The sequence below is a fragment of the Cucurbita pepo genome, chromosome 3, assembly GCF_057944985.1.
Source record: "Cucurbita pepo subsp. pepo isolate OVF chromosome 3, ASM5794498v1, whole genome shotgun sequence".
In the NCBI taxonomy this organism is placed as follows: Eukaryota; Viridiplantae; Streptophyta; class Magnoliopsida; order Cucurbitales; family Cucurbitaceae; genus Cucurbita; species Cucurbita pepo.
This window is the reverse complement of record NC_141800.1, coordinates 18,249,789-18,267,544: the sequence shown is the minus strand read 5'-3', so window position 1 is coordinate 18,267,544 and position 17,756 is coordinate 18,249,789. Positions and strand designations below refer to the sequence as shown.

Here is a 17,756-nt window from a genome sequence, read left to right as displayed (position 1 = left end):
GGTGATCCTGTCAGCCATTGCGTCCACTTTAAGAAGAGTTTTATCGTATAGTCCCGGGCGATCTAATTAGCCCCCATATTACATAGTATAAGGTGAACTGCCTCCTTCGAATTTACCGTGGGTCGTTGTGTTCCTTGTGTAATGTACAATTTCAACCTAATTTATATTAGCAAACCTACATGATTACCAATTACATTATTTATGATATGATTTTCGGCTTTTATGCTATTTTGTTTATTCTCAATAATAAAAATGATATACTCTAAAGTTAATTTGTAATTTTTAAAAGTTTAAAAATAAATATAAATTTCAAAATTAAGAAATTCATTAAATTAACCTTAAATGTCAAACCCGCGCGATTTCAGGCATTTTCGTTTTCACTTTCGGTACTTTCCCTCCAGGCCTGGCTCTCTCTTTGCCCGATTCTCTCTCGATTTCTTTGATCGTTCGTTCCTTTCGGCAGAGGATGGACTTCCGTTTTCGCTGAAGACCGAACCACCGATGATCGATTGTTCAAGATATGGTTCCCTTTCCTTTGATGGCCAAACGAACAACAAAAGCGGATATGATTGATTATTGTGAGTTATAGATCACCTCCCTTTCTTTTCCCTTATTCATTCTCTCCGCCGCGGCTTCATGAATTCGGCAATCTGTGTTTTTCAATGACGGACGGTGCTTTTTTTGCCACTGCGAATCGCTGGAATCACACTGCGTTCTTCTAGTCATCGACAATGCTAATTTTCTTTCTTCAATGGCGGATGGTGTTTTTGTTATTTTCTTGCTAATTATCTCTCTTGACATCGACAATGCTGTTTTGTTCTTAGATTTCAACGATCTATGTTCGCTGTACTATCAAGAGTGTTTGATGCCCTCGAGATTGCTAGGAAGCGGGACATGCTCATCGTTTGGGTCCGTTTCTTTCTCTTTTCTTCTTTAACATTTTTTTTTTCCTTGGAATTAAAATCGCTGTTAACATACCTAAGAGGTTTCAACAATATCAAGAACGCAAGTAGCTTCTGGTTATAGACAGATGAAGTTTTTCGAATTGCAAGAGATTATTCCCGTTCTTCTCAGATGCTTGTCAAATTACTCTGATGTGAAAATGGAACTCGAGAGCCCTGTTTGGTAGTTGAGAAAATATTTGATTTAATGAAATGTGATGTGATAAGATATGAAAGTTAAAAATAGAAACAACCTAAAATTTCAACAATCTTACGCAGGAAATCGAACTAAATGAGGGGGGAATTAGAAAATATTGTTATTTGTGATCTCTTTTCTGTTTTTACCTGATTGTTGACGCTGCTTAGTAACAAGTCCGTGCGCAATTTGAATTTGATATTGATGTTATTTCTTAGCCCATTAGCTTATCACTTTTGTGCAATTCTTAGTCATTAGAAGCGTTTGTTGCAAGATACTATGTTATTGTTTGTTTTGCTATACATGAACATATAGAATGCAACTCCATTTCTAAAGCTATTGAAAATAAAATGTGCACAATTTGATATTGATAGAAGATCCACGATCCCTGACATGTTTAAACAACTCAAATTCTTTGCCTAATCCGATTCATTTCGAGACCTGTTATCTCTGGTTTTCAATTTTCAGTTCCCATTTCTTGTGAAAATGAGTGAAATTCTTCGCATCCAACGAGGCCAATGTGGGGAACCAGATCGGTGCCAAGTTCTGGTGAGTTGTTTGTGCTGACTATGTTATCGACCCCATCGATTAATGCATACTACAATGAGGTCAGTTGCGGGAGACAGAATCCATAAATTTATTGAATGAACTCTTTCAATACCTGAGTTCTACTGATTGCAATTCACTCGGCCTGTTTAATCCTTGGAAGAGTTTAAGTTTTCCCTCTCACATTTTCAGTATTTCCCTCCGCTTTCTTTTACCGTTCCTTTTCTCTCTGAATGCCCAAAATGACGAATAATCCATTCCCGTTCTTCGAACAGATAGTTTTATTACTTCCACTCCCCCCCCCCCCCCCCCCTTTTTCCTTTCATCCGTTCGTCTAACGGGGCTTCTTCAACATTGTTCCGCATTCTTCATTTTCCGGCGGCATCTTGAACGCTTCTTACGGCGGCCGAGGCTTGAACGGTTAACGTTGTTTTTGGATTTTTGCCTTCCTTTCTTTCAGTAGTTATGGAATCTGATAATCTCATCATTATTTCACTTTTTTAGAAACAAGAAAGTAGAATATGGCCTTTCCGGCCATAGGATTTTACGGTAACCCCTTCTTTCCAGCCACGGCTCTCCGGTGAACGGTATGCACTTTTTTTTCCCTCTCTAGAAATATTATTGACATACTGATATTTTGAAGAACTTTAAGGTATTATTTTGTAACAATATAAATACTAGTTATGATTAAAGGATTTAGGGTTAGAAGCAAAGTTATTATTTTTATAAAGAAAATATGCTAATTATAATAGGATTAGGATTTGAGAAATAAAGTTTGTATTTATGTTAGTATTAGGAAATAAGACATAGGATTAATAGATTTTTTTTTTTTTTTTTTAATTTACCGTTCTAAATTATCTATTTTATAAAAAAGGTAGGATATAAATTTTCTAGTTATGTTAGTATAGAAAAATAAGATATAGGAGGAGGAAAAGGAAAGAAAAAAAGAATGAACAAGGGAAAAAATAAGATATAGGTTTAACCAGTTTTATTATTATTTTTATTTATTTACTTTTTTTTTTTTGTGTTAATATATGGTCAAAATATTGTACAAATTATTTCTTTTTTAATGAAAATATTGTGTTTATAGTAAGGTAAAAGAATGTACATTTATGTTAGCACTAGGAATTGGGATAAACGTTTAATGTGGAATTTTACTTTTGTTAGTCAATAAAAAAATGGGGAGGAATAATGAAGGGGAGAAAAGGGAAATGAAGAGTAAAAAGGAAGGAGAAAGGGGCAAATGAAGAGGAGGAAGGATAAAAGAGTAAGGAGGGGAGAAATGACCAAAAGTAAATGGTCAAAAAAACATTATTTTATACAAAAATATTTTAGTTATATAAATATTAGTATTTGAGGTATAAGTTTATGTTAATATTAGTAAAGAAGATATGGGTTTAACATGGTTAATATTAGTATTTGAGGTACAAGGTTCTCTAGATTATTTTTTTTTTTTTAAAGAAAGCAATATTGTATTTATAATAAGGTTTGTTGTACCTTTAGTAAGCATTAGGAACTTAGATAAACATGAATGTAGATTCTTATTTTTGTTAGTTATTAGTTTAAAAAATGATTTAAATAATTTATTTAATAACAAATATTTGATTTCTACTTGGATATAAGTTTTTTTTTCGTTAGGTAGGAATAGAAAATAAAATATACATATTTTTATGTATAAAAGGAGATATAGGAGGAGGAATAAGGGGAAAAAAAGATGATGCTTATTATTGTTGAAATTTTTTGCCCAAACCAACATTAGTGGCCCATCATTTGGATAAGGGTATTTATATTCGTATTAGAAAATAACATAGATATGTTTTCCCATCTGTATTAGGCCTTAAGTGTAGAGGTTTTTATTATTAAGCTTGATATCAATATTTTCAAATCAGAGAATAGAAGCTTCCATATCATATTCAGTTTGTAAGCCTATATCGTTGACTATCATATATGGAGTGGAGGGAGCTGTAGGATATAATTTCAATTTAAAAGAAAAAGAAAAGCAAAATCAATATGATATGTTTCTCTAGAAATGGAATATTGTTATGAGTTGACTGAAATGTCAGCTAAATCAATGGTTTGGATTCTTTTATTTTTTTAATCTTTGAGTTATCTTTTAGGACTAACAATTAAGAGATCAATGACTAAAATCTAGGATTAACACGCAGCACTTCAACCTAACAACTAAACGTTGACTTCTTAGACAATTAACAATATAGGCTTTTCATGTCATTTCACATTTTCTCTACAATTTTCAATCCCACTTTTCTTTTTTCCTTTTAATCTTTTAATTCTTTTTTTTATTTTCCATAGATAATTGTCAACCTGTTTGACCGGCACTAATGCAGCAGAAGCCCACCGTTTACCTTTTGGACTTTTCCGAGTTGACTCTGAAATCCATATAATAATAATAGAAAATGTATGTTTTAATTGACCGTGAAAACCTACCGTGACAATCAAATTCTGTCCATAAATACCGAATCAACCACTAACTAATTCTCACATCAAGCCTTAGATATTTCTAACATTTCCAATATGGAAATTCAATTTTCTTCTTCATTTGCCTGCTCTCTTCTCATAATTCTCGTCTTCCTGGGCTGTTATTCTGAAGCAACTGCTGGCCGTGGCGGCATTGGCGGCGGAATTGCGACCTATTGGGGCCAGAACATAAGAGAGGGGCGGCTGACCGCCGCCTGTGCCACGGGGAAGTTTAAAGTCGTCAATATAGGGTTCCTCTCCACGTTTGGCAACGGTCAGCTGCCGCAAGTAAACCTAACGCGCCACTGCAGCCCCATCTGCAACGGCTGCTGGAATGTGAGTGCTGGTATCGTCAACTGCCATAACGACGGCGTTAAAGTCATGCTATCCATCGGCGGCCCTCATGGAAACTACTCCCTCTCCTCTGGCGCCGAGGCTCTAGACCTGGCCGACTACATATGGAATAACTTCCTCCACGGCCACTCCACTTCACTACGGCCATTCGGTTATGCACCATTGGACGGCGTGGATTTCAGGTGTGTTGAACTTTCGTAGATTTCTATTGAAAACCCTCGCTTGTTTTTTTTTCCGCAAAGCTTTTACATTTAATTAAAATTCCAAATTAAAGATAATAGAGTATTTCCAGTTGAAAATATTATTGGTTAATAAATATACTTAAAATTCTAAAATGTTACAAAAAAAAAAAAAAAAAAATGCTTAGAAAATATTTTTAACCAACAATTTATTTTATTCTCTCCAATTATATAGCCCATTTAATTTTGTAATATCAGGATTGAGCGCGGGGAATTCTCTCCCTACTACACTCTACTTGCTCGGAGGCTACACGACTACGGCCGGCAATGGGGTCGGAAAGTATACCTTACGGCGGCTCCAGGGTGCCGCTTTCCCGACAATTACTTAACCAAATCGCTTTACACCGGACTTTTCGACTATGTTTGGATTAGATTTTTCAACGACAGACAATGCCAGTACAATTCCGGCGATCCATCTGGGTTCCGGAGGTCGTGGATGCAGTGGATACATTCAATTCCGGCAAGAAAATTTTACGTGGGAATTCCGGCGTCTGAAGAAGCCGGCGATGGGTACGTGACGCCGGCGGTGCTGATAAGGGACGTGCTACCATTTGTTAAAAGATCCGCTAGCTACGGCGGCGTTATGCTTTTCGACTTGTCGAATGATGTTCAAACGAACTATAGCTCTTTAATCAGCGGTAGGGTTTGAAATCTCAAGATATTGTTGTTCTCTTTTAGTTTGGTTAGAGCATTAAAAGTTGATTAATGAATAAGTTAAATTGATTGGCATTTACTTCAGTTGTTAATGAGTACAAGTTAATTAACGATTTAAATTTGGTTTAACTAAAGATAATTAATTTAAACCATTAATTTTTTTTATCCAACAATTATCGTTGATTGAATTTATACAAGTTGCTTGATTTCAATTGTTATTAATTAATATAATTAGTATAAATCAAGTAACTAAATTCATGTAAATTATAGTTTTATTTTTTAATAATTGATGGTTCCAATTTCTTAGGTTCATGCTCGAATTCTGAAGTGAAAAAAAACTATTATTATTTTGGGAAAGAAAAAGCATTGAATGAAGGAGAAGACCATACATTTAATGACTTTTATGAATTATGAGTGTGACAATACGACCTTGTAGGGCAGAAAAATTGGAAGTTCATGAATTACCATATTACACAACAACAGAAAAAAAAAACTATCTTTTAGATTTTTTAAAAAATGATTTTTAAAAATAATATACTTATTGGAAGTCAAAATTATAAAAAAAAAAAAAAAAAAAAAAAAAAAACCCAATTAATACTCTAAATATTATTAAAAATAATATTATAGACAAATAAGTTAATAAATTAGGATCTTCTATTTCAAATATTGTATTAAATTATTACGATATTTGAGGTGTGATAGATAAAAAAAAAACATATTTTACTTTTTTTTTAATTTTTTTTTTTTAGAAATTCGATTCTAGTGACCTTAATTCTCTAAAGTGACAAATAGAATGTGAACGTAACAAGAATCTTTTATCGAGATAAATATGGAAAACACATCCCCACCTACCCATTATATCACAACGCTACTAAACAAGTCTATGACTATGACAAATATATCGAGTAATTTACGAAATTGACTTAGAAATCAACCAATATAAAGTTTTTTTTTCTTCTTATTTTGATATGATTTAATACGTTTAATTATCGTTACAATTTTCTTCTTCGAGTAATATAAGTTCACATTAAATAATTTTTTTTAAGAAATTAAAAATGATCGAATATTGTAATATCGAGTATATTAAATTATTGAACGTTAATTTATTTTAAAATAATTAAAGTAAAATATGATTAAAAAAGTATATATATATATTTGTTTATATTGAAAAGGTACCTTGTATAAAATGATTATATGATATTTATTTGCAAAGTTTATTCTTTTCCTGAAATAAAATTATAAACAAATGAAAACAGAAATGTATAGCGAAAAGAATTGTTTGATTATTAGGCATCAGGGTCATATCCATTGTACTATGATTGCTTTAAAACTTATAAGCTCATTATTCCCAATCCAAATCATTACCCTCTTTACCTTCAAAACACAAACTTCTTCCACATTTCATATAATTCTTCATTATTATTTTTATGCATAAAGTCTATTCCATTTCAATAAATTAATGTCAAAAATGGTACACATTAATTATAACACATTTTGTCCCGTCGAGCTAATGACTATGTTTTGATGAAAAACCTTTTTTTCCTAGTCCAACACGGGAGGTGAGGTATTTGAATCATAGATCTAGGTTTTCAAACGTGTTCCCACGGATAACAAATATTGTTTGCTTTGACATGTTATGCATCGTCGTTAGCCTCATGTTTTTCAAACGCATTTACAAGGGAGAGGTTTTCACACCCTTTCAAGGAAGGTTATTCTAGTTTCATTTCTCTCTCCAACCACCTCCGTTGGAGATTTAACGTCCTCGCTCACACACCGTTTGGTGTCTGCTATGTAACAACCGATAACATACAATATCTACTAGTGGTGAGCTTGAGGTGTTAGTTTAGCCCGCCGTCAGCCTCATAATTTTTACGCGTCGACTAGAGAGAGATTTCCATGTCTTTCTAGTAAATGTTTCGTTCCAATTAATCAAAATCATTAAAGATTATTTTTGAAAACTAAACCTGTAATTTAATTAAAAAAAATAAAATATAAAAATAAGAAAATAAATCCAGGCCTACCGTTTAAATAATAAAAATAAAAATGTTAAAACGTCACCGTTTTATTCTATTGCGATGGGGTACCAACTACCTGAATATATAAATAAATTCCCACCTCCACATTAAATAATTACGCGCCTCTGTTTCTCCTTTCTCTCTCCCACCGTCTCCGTGTCGTTTTAGCTTGCAATTAACTCCAAAAGAATCCCACTCCCCTTCCCGGCTTTGCTTCTCTCTCACTCACTTCGCGCTCTCTCTCCCACCGAACGGCGAAGCCACTAAAGCCAAATTTCCTGTCTCTGTTTTGCAGCTACACCATCAGTTTCAGGGAACATTCCTTGATTTCTCTGGCCCTTCATTGCTTTCTTCTCTCTAATTCCTTGATTTCCATCAAGAAATGGAGTTGGATCAACTCAGACCGGACAATCCTGCCATGACTTTCGACGAGGCTTCCATGGAGCGGAGCAAGAGCTTTGTTAAAGCCTTGCAGGTTTCGTCCTCCAACTTCTTGCTCTTCTTCCTTGATTTGTGTTTCGGATCTGATTCTCTCTCTTTTTGAACTCTTTTCGCTTGCGTGTTTCGCTTGGGGACTTTTGTGGTTTCCTTTTGGTTACTTGTTCTTTTTTATTCTAGGAATTTTGATTTTCTGTTTTTTCTTGATTTGCTTTGTCTGGCTTTACTAGTTGTGGTTGGTTGACTTTTTCTGAATTTGGATGCTCTAATTGTTGAGGTGATTGATTTTTCCGGAACACAAGGCTGTGAGGATTTTTGAAGGATTTAGGAAATTCATTTGAATTTTAATCCGAGCAACGAGTTTTGGATTAATTTGTCTCGATGTTCCTACTTGGACGGAATGATTTTATTTCGAAGTGTTTAAACAGTGAAGTGCAGTCTAGATTTGTCGTGTTTAGGCATGATACGGCAGAATTTTTTTAGATGTTTGGCAACACTGCGCGGAAGGGGAATTTTGCTTCACGTGATAGTTTCCGGATGAGTCTGCGGTCCTCATACTATATTCAGGAAAATCTGAGAGAAGAGCCATGTTTCTACCGAGATTGGCTGGAACATCTGATAATTTTGTAGAAAGTTAGTTCACTGTCAGGATGGTCTGGTTTTCGAGATAGAAGATTAACTTCTACTGTAGATCTTTGTTTTTCCTTGCTGAAATTTGTTGTCTTCATAGCTTTCCCTTCTATTACTTGATTTTCTTAGTTTCATCTTTTATAGAAATATGCGAATCACACTGTTTGGACCTTTATACTTACATTCAGGAATTGAAGAATTTGAGGCCTCAGCTGTACTCTGCTGCTGAATATTGTGAGAAAACCTATCTTCACAGTGAGCAGAAGCAAATGTAAGCTTTTCTGGTTCACTTCTTGACAGTAATTTCATGATACAATTGTGGACATACTTCTGCTTGCCAATTAAACTTTTTAATCATTTACTAAGTTAATCTGTGATAGGATTTTTTTTCTTCTTCTTTTGTATTGGTATTTGGTATGAACGAGTTAACGTACATATAAGTAGGTCTGATCTTCCATGCTTGAGGAATTTGGGGCAGGGAGCTTCCCTTTTCAACCACTAGTTAGATTGCTAGTTAAGAGGAATTGACATATCATGTAATGAGAACTTAGGAAGTATAATAGACCACAAAAGAAATAGGCATGTAACCAATGTCAAAAAATTGCCACAGGGTGGTGGACAACCTAAAGGACTACGCTGTTCGGGCCCTTGTTAATGCTGTCGATCACCTTGGTACAGTGGCTTACAAGTTGACAGAGCTTCTCGAGCAGCAAACATCAGATGTATCAACCATGGAGCTTAAAGTCTCTTGTCTAAATCAGGTGCATATCTTGCTAATGTCTTATTGGGAAGTTAAGCTAATGATATCAAATGAAAAATGAAGTCTGTTTTTATTTTAGCAACTGCTTACATGTCAAACCTATACGAGCAAAGAAGGCCTCAGGCAGCAGCAGCTGCTGGCATTGATCCCAAGACATCATAAGCATTATATATTACCAAGTAAGAGTATCAGCCATCCTTCTGTTATCTCATCTAGCTATTATGGTACCAAGTGAATTTTAACTTCACCCTCTCTCTCTCCCCCCTGACCTTTTCCATCACATTTTGTTTACTCCAACTAGATTCTGTCAGCAAGAAGGTACATTTTAGTCCACATATACAAACCGATGCTAGGCAGCAACCCTTTCAAGCAAGAGGTCGTCTTCAGCCCTCAGGTATCTGGTTTATGGTTGACATATTTAGTTAATCTATTGTTCACATGAGTTCGTTACCCTGATTTATAAATTGCTGCTACTTTGTTCTTTTAGTTTATATTATCTTTATTTTTTAAATTTATAGGAACTATAGTTTCTGTTGTCAGTTTAACATTCTGCTAATGTCTTGGTGTGAGCAATTTTTCATTTCCGTTCTAGGCATTCCTGCATCGAAGACACTTTCATGGCATTTAGCCTCAGAGACAAAGTCAACAAGGAAAGGTGGTACACATTCTTTAAACTGGTAAGTAGAGAATTTCTTGCATGATTTCAATTCTGTGTATTCCCCTTAATTGTTGATATTTTGTATCTGGCAATTTCTTATGACGTTATTTTTAATGATTATGCAGTAATGAGGACCAAAAAATTGCAGAAAAAACTTCTGGAATTTTCCATCTTATAGGTATATAATAATAGAACTGGTGCACTACCATGTTGAAAACTGGTGCATTTGTGTGATTGGATGCCTTTTTTTTTTTTGTTGTCTTGAAATGATAATCCTTAATGTCAACCATGACCTTGTAGATAACGATGCTACCATCCGACCGAAATATCCAGCTGGTCACATTCAGCCGTCAAATGGATTTCCTGCTTCAAGTGCAATTTTGCAAACGCTAGGTGGTACACACAGGGTAGGTTAAAATTGATTAGAGTACAGGCACTCCCAATTTTCTTCTGGTCTCATGCATGATAATTAGGAGCGATAAGCCTTTCTACAGGGTGTCGTTGGATTGTTTTCTTCAGGCTTTCCATCGTTTTGTGATGATCCATTTATTCATCTCTGTAATGGAATAGTTGTTTTAGGTCCATTTTGTTTGGATAACTTAACGTGAAATCACTTTTTATACCATTGCTTGATAAAATAAGAACAGTTCCTGTCTTATGTGGTTATCACATTTGCATATTTTGTTTAGCATGCGTAGGGACATGTATTCTTGTGGATACCATTGGTTGCTTGAGATGACGAATGCTGGTCTTCTAATAGGCCGCCGTGATTTCAGGAATTTTTATCCTTTCTTATCCCTGACTGCATTAATTGCTTTCCTCTAGTTCCTTTCTATCTGTCTTGATGTTTGTAGAAAAATGTCAAATCTCACAGCCTATCTTTTACAGGAAGCGTTCGAGGGTTCCAAGCATTTGACAGCATTCAGGTCATTTGATGCTCCAAATCGACAAGAAAGAGTACACGTTCCTGCTCGCAGCAAAAGTGTGCTATCCGCTTTCTTTGTAAAACAGAAAACGCCAAAACTGAAGGCAGGTTCGGTCTCGTGAATTCTTCTTCGACAAAAATTACCAGCAATAACCTCAACTGTCATGGCGCAAATTCTACGTGTATTGTATCTTCCTCCGATCTCTGTCCATTTTATTCTCTTTTATGTGCATAAAAGTAATAAGGATTTAGGGAAGATGGTAGTCAACGGTGTCTATCCGTCAATTCCTGCTTGATAGCATAATTGATAGGTTTGGTTCTTTGGACGGTTCATTTTCTGAATTGGTATTTTGTGGCTAATTGATTGGTTACCTTCACAACCCTGGTCTCATCGTGGCGATGAAGTCCAATGGTCTTTAGAGAAACAATTATGTAATGATTATATGGAAGATTTTCATTCTACAGTAGAAAATCTGGTCACCATGGAATGGAATAAAAAACTACAGGTCAAGAATTAGAAGACTTACCTAGAAACTTGACAACTTTCTTAGGATATTTGATTTGTAGTTTGGGTTGAGTTGGTTTGTGTTCGTGATAGGATCAATAAACCTATAGCATGAAACATGTGTGTGCAAACATGGTTTACCGATCACGAGCTTGAGTCTCACAATCGTGCTTGCATATTTTTATATTTCAGAAGAAAAGAAGGGTAGGGAGCAATTGAATCCAAAATTGGCATCACATGATTGTAATTTTATATTTACAATGAAAAATTAGTATCTTTCTTCTATGCACACGGGATTTGGACTTCTATTATGTTGATTATTTATTCCTATTTTCCATGTGGTTTCCTTTGCTATAAGATATTTGATTTATATTATTTATTATTGCGTGAGATTCAAAATAATTTTGAGATAAGCTTGCGTATGAGTATGATTTCTCAACTTTTTTAGGCATGCCAATTTGTCATTCCTTATAATTAGGTTTATTTATAGGGGTTTCCACAACCTATCTTTATCCAAGGAATTTTGTGTGGATTTATCCCCCATGATTAGGAGGGGAATCTTATGTCAATGTGAATTTTATTAATAATTAATGTTTAAATTGTTTTTTATTTATTTATAAATTCTTTTTAAAGAATATTTGGAACAATATGATTGAGACTTAAACGCACCAGGCTGTTAGTAACGATGGAATGATGCTTTCAAGTGGATGGATTCTTGAATTCTTCTTTTGTTTGAGTTCACGACCTTTTAAGTTTAAATTATTGTCTTTATAAATTTATTTAAATTTTTGCAAGTCACTTTAATCAAGCTTAAAACTTATTAAAACTTAGTGATGGTGAAAAGGATTTGTGATGTAACGTAATAAGAGTAATAATCAAGCTTAAAACTTAGTTATGGTGAAAAGGATATGTGACTTAACGTAATAAGAGTAATAATCAAGCTTAAAACTTAGTTATGATGAAAAAGATCTGTGAGGTGAATTTTACTAGAATTTTGAGTAAAAACTGACCCCTGAATAAGATAAGGATTAAAATCTGAATAAGATAAGGATTAAAATCTTATTTAAAATGGTAGACGACTCCTAATTAACCTTGCAATATAATCATCCAACTCAATTCGGAAATAATAAACCCTGAGTCTATCGAAAGTCCTCTAAATCATGAAAAGAGACGTTTGACTTTGGGTTAATTGTTAACAATAAGGGTAAAACCGTAACTTCACATGGAATCTCAAAACAAAGCCCAAGCCCACTAAAGAACAAAGCCCACTAAAGAATAAAGCCCAAGTATATGGACCGCGGTGTTAATTTATAAGCCCAATTCATACATATTTTTTTAGGTAATCCGTATAATTTCTGACCATTATCCTTTGTTTGTTTTTTTTCCCTCGTCCTTTCGCGAGGCTTTAACATATATAGTTACGAGCTGAAGGCCGAAGCTTCGCAAGTTGCAGAGAAAATTCGAAAGAGCATCGGTTTACTTCCTTCTTCACATAACTTGTCCTAATCTGGTTGACAGGTTTTTTCTTAATTTGTTTTTCATTGACTATTGCCTCCAGCAGCAATGAATCCAGTTCCGCATCAGTTTGCGGCTCAACCTCCGAGGTTCCTGATGCCGCCACCGAATCAGCCGCCGTCTTGTTCATCTTTCTGGGACAATCTGAATGTGCGCGATCGTTTAAGGGATTTGCAAGATAGTCTTGATCTCGCCAAGTCAATGTATGTGTTTGTTCGTAGTTTTTGGAATACTTCGTCCCAATTGATGTCCTTTTTTTTTTTCCTGCTATTGTATTGTAGTTCTCAAAAACGCTCGTCCTAAATTGTCATTGAAGTATAAATATTGATAGGCAGAAAGAGCTTGAAGTGTTGACGATAATCAAAGAGGGCAAATCATCCGAGCAGAGTGCAGATAATCTGCCTTATGATTCTTCTATTGGTGAATTTTCTGATTACTTGGAAGATAAAAGGATTAGTTTGGAGTTGCAAGAATCGCGTTCAGTCGAAGTTGCGGCTGCTTTGATGAAAAGGTTAAGAGAGCAGCTTCATCCATTGAGGATCGATACTGATGAATCGAGTCTCCGGGAAGCAGTTAAGTTATCTACTAAATTATCGAAGGCCAAGAGAAACAAGCAGTGGAGAAAGAGAAAGAGGAAGCGCATTGCTGAATCACTTGCAAAGGTAGTATTTAGGCAATTTTTTATCCAAAATTATCTTACATATTTACCCTAATCTTACTTCTTTTGAGCCTTTTATTGTGAAATCTTAGGAACGTGAAAGTTTTGACCAAGTTGATCGGGAGGCTGATGAATGGAGGGCCAGGGAGATTGCCAAGGACATTGCAAAACGTAAGGTGCTGGAATATCCACTGATGTTTGTTTCTATTCTCTCACTCAACACTGAGATTTTTTGTTTTGGCTTCTTTTTTAGGTTGGATAAGCGAGTTCCTTTGTAATCTGAATTTTATTCTAGACATATAGAAACATTCAGGGTATTATTTATTCATTCATTTATGTTCATTTATAACAATAGGTATTGGTAGATAGTTTTGTTACTAGATGAAGAAGCATTATGCTTTTTTCTATTTCAAATTCAGAATGAGTGGCCACAAGGATATCAAAGTACAATACAGAATGGAGTGTCTATAAATATGTTGATCCAACTCATTTATGGGCCTATTTGATCATAAACCCTATGTATTTTTGTTCCGTATTTGTTTTAAATATTGAAACTAGCTCTGCTTTTAATGGATGTCAGCCCTCATGTTCATATTAATTCTATATTCTTCTCATCCCATGAACATTTAGGTTATTTGCCTCCGATATTAATATATCAACAGCTGTTAACATTTTTCAAAGTTTTTTTTTCTCATGCTTTGACTTGATTACTATGGTGCATTTGATTGTCTTGCGACTAGAAAACATTGGCATAATGCATTGACAGAATAGTTTTAATTGTTGACGAGCAATAAATTCATTCATACAATAAAATTGGTGAATGGGTTTTAGGTGGAGAAGATGAAAGAAATTGCAAGAATTAAAGCAAAAGAGGAGAAAAAGAAGCTAGATTCTGAGGTGAGAATCAATCGAGATAATTACCAGTTCTATTAAAATGTTCTTGCTGCCTTCTTTTCCTTCCTCTTATGAACTTCTTGCTAATTTTGTATACCATGTAGCTTGAACTAGCACTCATAGTGGAAAAGTTGCAAGAATTGCGCTCCATCAGGATCCAAAAATTGAAGAAACAAGGTTCAACCTCTTTCGTGTTCTTCCTTTATAACTACATTGTTATATATCCTTCTTGACGTGCAGATGTTTTGTTTTGCTGTTTTAGCAGTATGCTATCTAGCTAGTGAAATGTACTTAGATTCTTGAATGGCTGAACTCGCTATCTTGTGATTTCATTGAAGATTGAATAAGTGATGAGAGAGAGTATGGAAGCTGAAGTCAAGAAAAAGGATTTAGGTGGTACTCCCTTCTAGGATTGTCAAAGTTGAAACTAAATCATTTAGAATTTCCTTTGATGAAAAAAATATGGAGGGAGAGTGAAGATTGAGGAATGAGAGTAATTTTTAGCTTTGATTCCTTATCCAATTGGGTTATCAACATTTTGGACTAAGAAGATCCTACAAAGTCTCTTGAAAATCCTATAAATAACATATTTTTCAAGCTAACAAGGTGTGATCTTATACTATTTTGATGAAGAAAACAATCAATAGAAGAGTGTGCTAGAGATTTGTTAGATTGATTCATTTTAAGGTAACTCTAAGTCTTTTTATTCCTGAAGGGGAGGTAGCATGATTCAATTAAAGATGAGGTTAGGAATCAAACTTTCAGCCTCAAGGAAAGGTCGCGGTGTCTTAACTCTTGAGTTAGTCTTGCGTTGTCAAGAAAAGATGTTTTTTGATAGTGTTAGCAGGAATCACTTGAAGAGTAACGTGAAAGGGTGGAAGGCGTCAGGAGGGGAGGACGAAAATTTTTGGAGGAGGCTGTTAAGTGAAAGGAAAATGTAAAGAAGTTATCTACCGCTGAGTGAAAAAACATAATTGAGATTACTTTCCACAATGATTGGTTGGTCATTTTAGAAGCCTTGTTATGGAGGGTGGATTGATCTAAGACGTCTACCAGAGTTATTGTATAACTACGAAACCTTGAAGAAATTTAGGAACAGTTATGGAGGTTTCCTCCTTCGCGCTACAGAAACAATTAATTTACTTGACTATATAGAAGCATGTATATTCCAGCTGAGGTGGTTATTGAAGTGGGACTCTCTTAAGGATAGGAATGATGTTGTAAATGGGAAGTTACGTGGAGGAGAAGGGTATGTTTGGTTTTCTTAGATGATATGTAGTGTACTTCGAGATTTAAGCTTTAGTTTGTTCTTTGGAACAATTTTTTTTTCCCAACTTTTCAATATGTCGATGCAAATAATTTTTTTTATTACAAAAAAAAAAAAGAAAAAAGATTGCTGATGTGAGTTCTCATTACCTTCTGTATTATAAAATGGCCCTTTATGTGGAGATATGAGTACTTTGCATCTCTGTATACAACCGTGTATATACTTTTGAATCCTCTGAGCAAAGAGAATTTTGACACTTGAGTTTGGTTATAGCCTAATGATCGTAGTGGCTGGCAATATATTTGTCCAGGTCATTTCCTTCCTGAGGAGGATGATAAGTTTCTCGAGAAGGTTCGAGCTGCAGTTGAGGAAGAGGAACGCCAAGCCCTAGCTGCAGCGGATACGGATGCTGCGAAGGATGCCATTGCTACTGCAGAAGTGTCTAGGAAGACTATTCCGAGTTATAACCCTGAATCAAGGGATCCAGATAGTGCTACAGAGAGGTCTGAAGAAAGAAATGATCAAAGAGCTGCGAGTGTAGATGATAAGGTCTCCAACACTAGCACTAATAAAGAGCCTGGGAAACAGTTTGGAGAAGTACAAGGTTTTGGAAGAGCTTATGACTATGCGGCCAACTTACCGATGGAATTCTATCATTATTATTATGGAAGTAACACCGATATGGGCACGTTAATTGAGGTAATTGTAGTAATATTTCTGCGCTTTTCACTTATTGCAGAATCTTGTGGCATAGCTCATGAAATGCATGCAGTTGGTGCATATTTTGATGTTATGTCTAAGGGTGAGTTTGGGAGTCGGTGTTTCTCATTGTTTCTTCCCGAGCATTTTTCAGAAGAAAGGTATAGTTTGATCAGTTTTTGGGAAACATAGATTTCTTTAGTCGTACAAATATGCCGAAAATAATGGTATCAGAGCCAGACACTGGGCGGTGTGCCAGCGACGACGCTGACCTCCAAAGGAGTGGATTGTGAGATGCCACATCGGTCGGAGAGGGGAACAAAGCATTCCTTATAAGATTGTAGAAACCTCTCTCTAAAGCGGACAATATTTACTAGCGGCGGGATTAGACTATTACAATAGCTTTATTAACAAATTTGTGGTATGATATGAGTAAATTTAACCTTCTACATACTAAACATAGGCTTGAAGCTAACTCAAAAGTACAAAATTCTGATTCAGAACACCCCCCTGCCCCCCCCCCGCATTCATCACCATCGACATACAGAAAATCTGATAACTGTGTTGTTCTAGTCAAGAGTTATTGTGATACTGAAGAACATTCCCTTGCGTCAGTCTCCAAAGGAACCAATAACACCCTTACCTCTTTGTGTGCAGGTAAGAAGATCATGGGATGCATTTATAAGGCCTGGAGGAAGGTAAGATCCGATTCTTACTCTAGTTTTGATAAGTTACCACTCGAAAATCAGTGATCTGATGGATGTAATTAACACCTCGCTATTGATTTTGAACTTCCATGAATACATCACAGATTTATAACAAACACCACCATTCTAACTAGTAATTTACACCTCGCTGTAATAGCTACTCGAGTGTGCTAGTTCTATAAACCTCATATCTCTACAGTTTCTTATAGTGTATTTATAGCCCGGAGGGTGGGAGAGTTTGTTAATTGAATGCCCCTACGAAATTTTGTGCAGCCGAATACCAGGACATTGGGTTCAACCACCACCACCAGCCGATGAAATATGGGCAGCATATTTGGTTCGACCAAAATGAAACCATGCAAACATATGTTCTGAAATGGTTTCCCGAAAGATGTTGCTACTGATCGGTATGGGTCGCAAGTGCGTATCAAATGAAAATTATTTAGGGAGGCTGCTACAATGTGACTAGTAGTTTTGAACCGTTGGATGTATGAGTGAGAAAGAGTGAGAAACTCGGAAGTATCTTCATTTTTTATCTTGTGGTTACTGGAGTAGTGCAGATTTCAAAATTTACATCAATCACATTGTGTGAATATTTTTTTCAAGCATCTGTACGTTGTTCTATGATTATGTGTAGCAACGATTCAAAGGAAACATCCTCATTTGTTTATGCCATTCTC

General features: G+C 35.3%; 3 protein-coding genes across 9 annotated transcripts; all 3 read left to right on the top strand.

Moving 5' to 3' along the window:
- Positions 1-437: 437 nt before the first annotated feature.
- On the top strand, positions 438-5,484 carry LOC111790240 (basic endochitinase). Of its 4 annotated transcripts, none has more exons than XM_023671098.2 (6): positions 438-578; positions 825-909; positions 1,606-1,686; positions 2,188-2,270; positions 3,994-4,694; positions 4,950-5,484. In XM_023671098.2, the coding sequence occupies exons 5-6, from the start codon at positions 4,216-4,218 to the stop codon at positions 5,398-5,400; spliced, it is 930 nt and encodes a 309-aa protein (XP_023526866.2). In that variant the 5' UTR covers positions 438-578; positions 825-909; positions 1,606-1,686; positions 2,188-2,270; positions 3,994-4,215; the 3' UTR covers positions 5,401-5,484. The 4 variants fall into 4 exon arrangements, with proteins under 4 accessions (XP_023526866.2, XP_023526868.2, XP_086978959.1 ...); XM_023671100.2 differs by having other exon boundaries at positions 1,606-2,103; XM_087122833.1 differs by having other exon boundaries at positions 2,188-4,694.
- Positions 5,485-7,532: 2,048 nt separating this feature from the next.
- Positions 7,533-11,365, top strand: ABIL1 (ABI-1-like 1). Of its 2 annotated transcripts, none has more exons than XM_023671101.2 (9): positions 7,533-7,895; positions 8,677-8,759; positions 9,099-9,249; positions 9,328-9,427; positions 9,550-9,642; positions 9,841-9,925; positions 10,032-10,084; positions 10,207-10,313; positions 10,795-11,365. In XM_023671101.2, exons 1-9 carry the CDS (start codon positions 7,803-7,805, stop codon positions 10,951-10,953), a joined length of 924 nt encoding a protein of 307 aa, XP_023526869.2. In that variant the 5' UTR covers positions 7,533-7,802; the 3' UTR covers positions 10,954-11,365. The 2 variants fall into 2 exon arrangements, with proteins under 2 accessions (XP_023526869.2, XP_023526870.2); XM_023671102.2 differs by lacking the exon at positions 7,533-7,895 and adding an exon at positions 7,910-8,491.
- Positions 11,366-12,396: 1,031 nt separating this feature from the next.
- Positions 12,397-17,751, top strand: LOC111790239 (U11/U12 small nuclear ribonucleoprotein). 3 transcript variants are annotated; one of them, XM_023671093.2, is made up of 9 exons: positions 12,402-12,810; positions 12,898-13,054; positions 13,168-13,513; positions 13,602-13,685; positions 14,341-14,406; positions 14,508-14,580; positions 15,981-16,369; positions 17,027-17,067; positions 17,350-17,751. In XM_023671093.2, the coding sequence occupies exons 2-9, from the start codon at positions 12,900-12,902 to the stop codon at positions 17,426-17,428; spliced, it is 1,233 nt and encodes a 410-aa protein (XP_023526861.1). In that variant the 5' UTR covers positions 12,402-12,810; positions 12,898-12,899; the 3' UTR covers positions 17,429-17,751. The 3 variants fall into 3 exon arrangements, with proteins under 3 accessions (XP_086978527.1, XP_023526861.1, XP_023526863.1); XM_023671095.2 differs by having other exon boundaries at positions 12,416-13,054; positions 13,183-13,513; XM_087122401.1 differs by lacking the exon at positions 17,350-17,751 and having other exon boundaries at positions 12,397-13,054; positions 17,027-17,071.
- Positions 17,752-17,756: the final 5 nt, after the last annotated feature.

Coding starts and splice junctions, on each gene's coding strand:
- ABIL1 (XM_023671101.2), top strand. CDS start 7,803: ATGGAGTTGGATCAACTCAGACCGGACAATCCTGCCATGACTTTCGAC. Junction 10,085..10,206: donor TGGAATTTTCCATCTTATAG/GTATATAATAAT, acceptor ATGACCTTGTAG/ATAACGATGCTACCATCCGA. Junction 10,314..10,794: donor CGCTAGGTGGTACACACAGG/GTAGGTTAAAAT, acceptor TATCTTTTACAG/GAAGCGTTCGAGGGTTCCAA.
- LOC111790239 (XM_023671093.2), top strand. CDS start 12,900: ATGAATCCAGTTCCGCATCAGTTTGCGGCTCAACCTCCGAGGTTCCTG. Junction 13,514..13,601: donor TTGCTGAATCACTTGCAAAG/GTAGTATTTAGG, acceptor GTGAAATCTTAG/GAACGTGAAAGTTTTGACCA. Junction 16,370..17,026: donor ATATGGGCACGTTAATTGAG/GTAATTGTAGTA, acceptor CTTTGTGTGCAG/GTAAGAAGATCATGGGATGC.
- LOC111790240 (XM_023671098.2), top strand. CDS start 4,216: ATGGAAATTCAATTTTCTTCTTCATTTGCCTGCTCTCTTCTCATAATT. Junction 4,695..4,949: donor TTGGACGGCGTGGATTTCAG/GTGTGTTGAACT, acceptor TTGTAATATCAG/GATTGAGCGCGGGGAATTCT.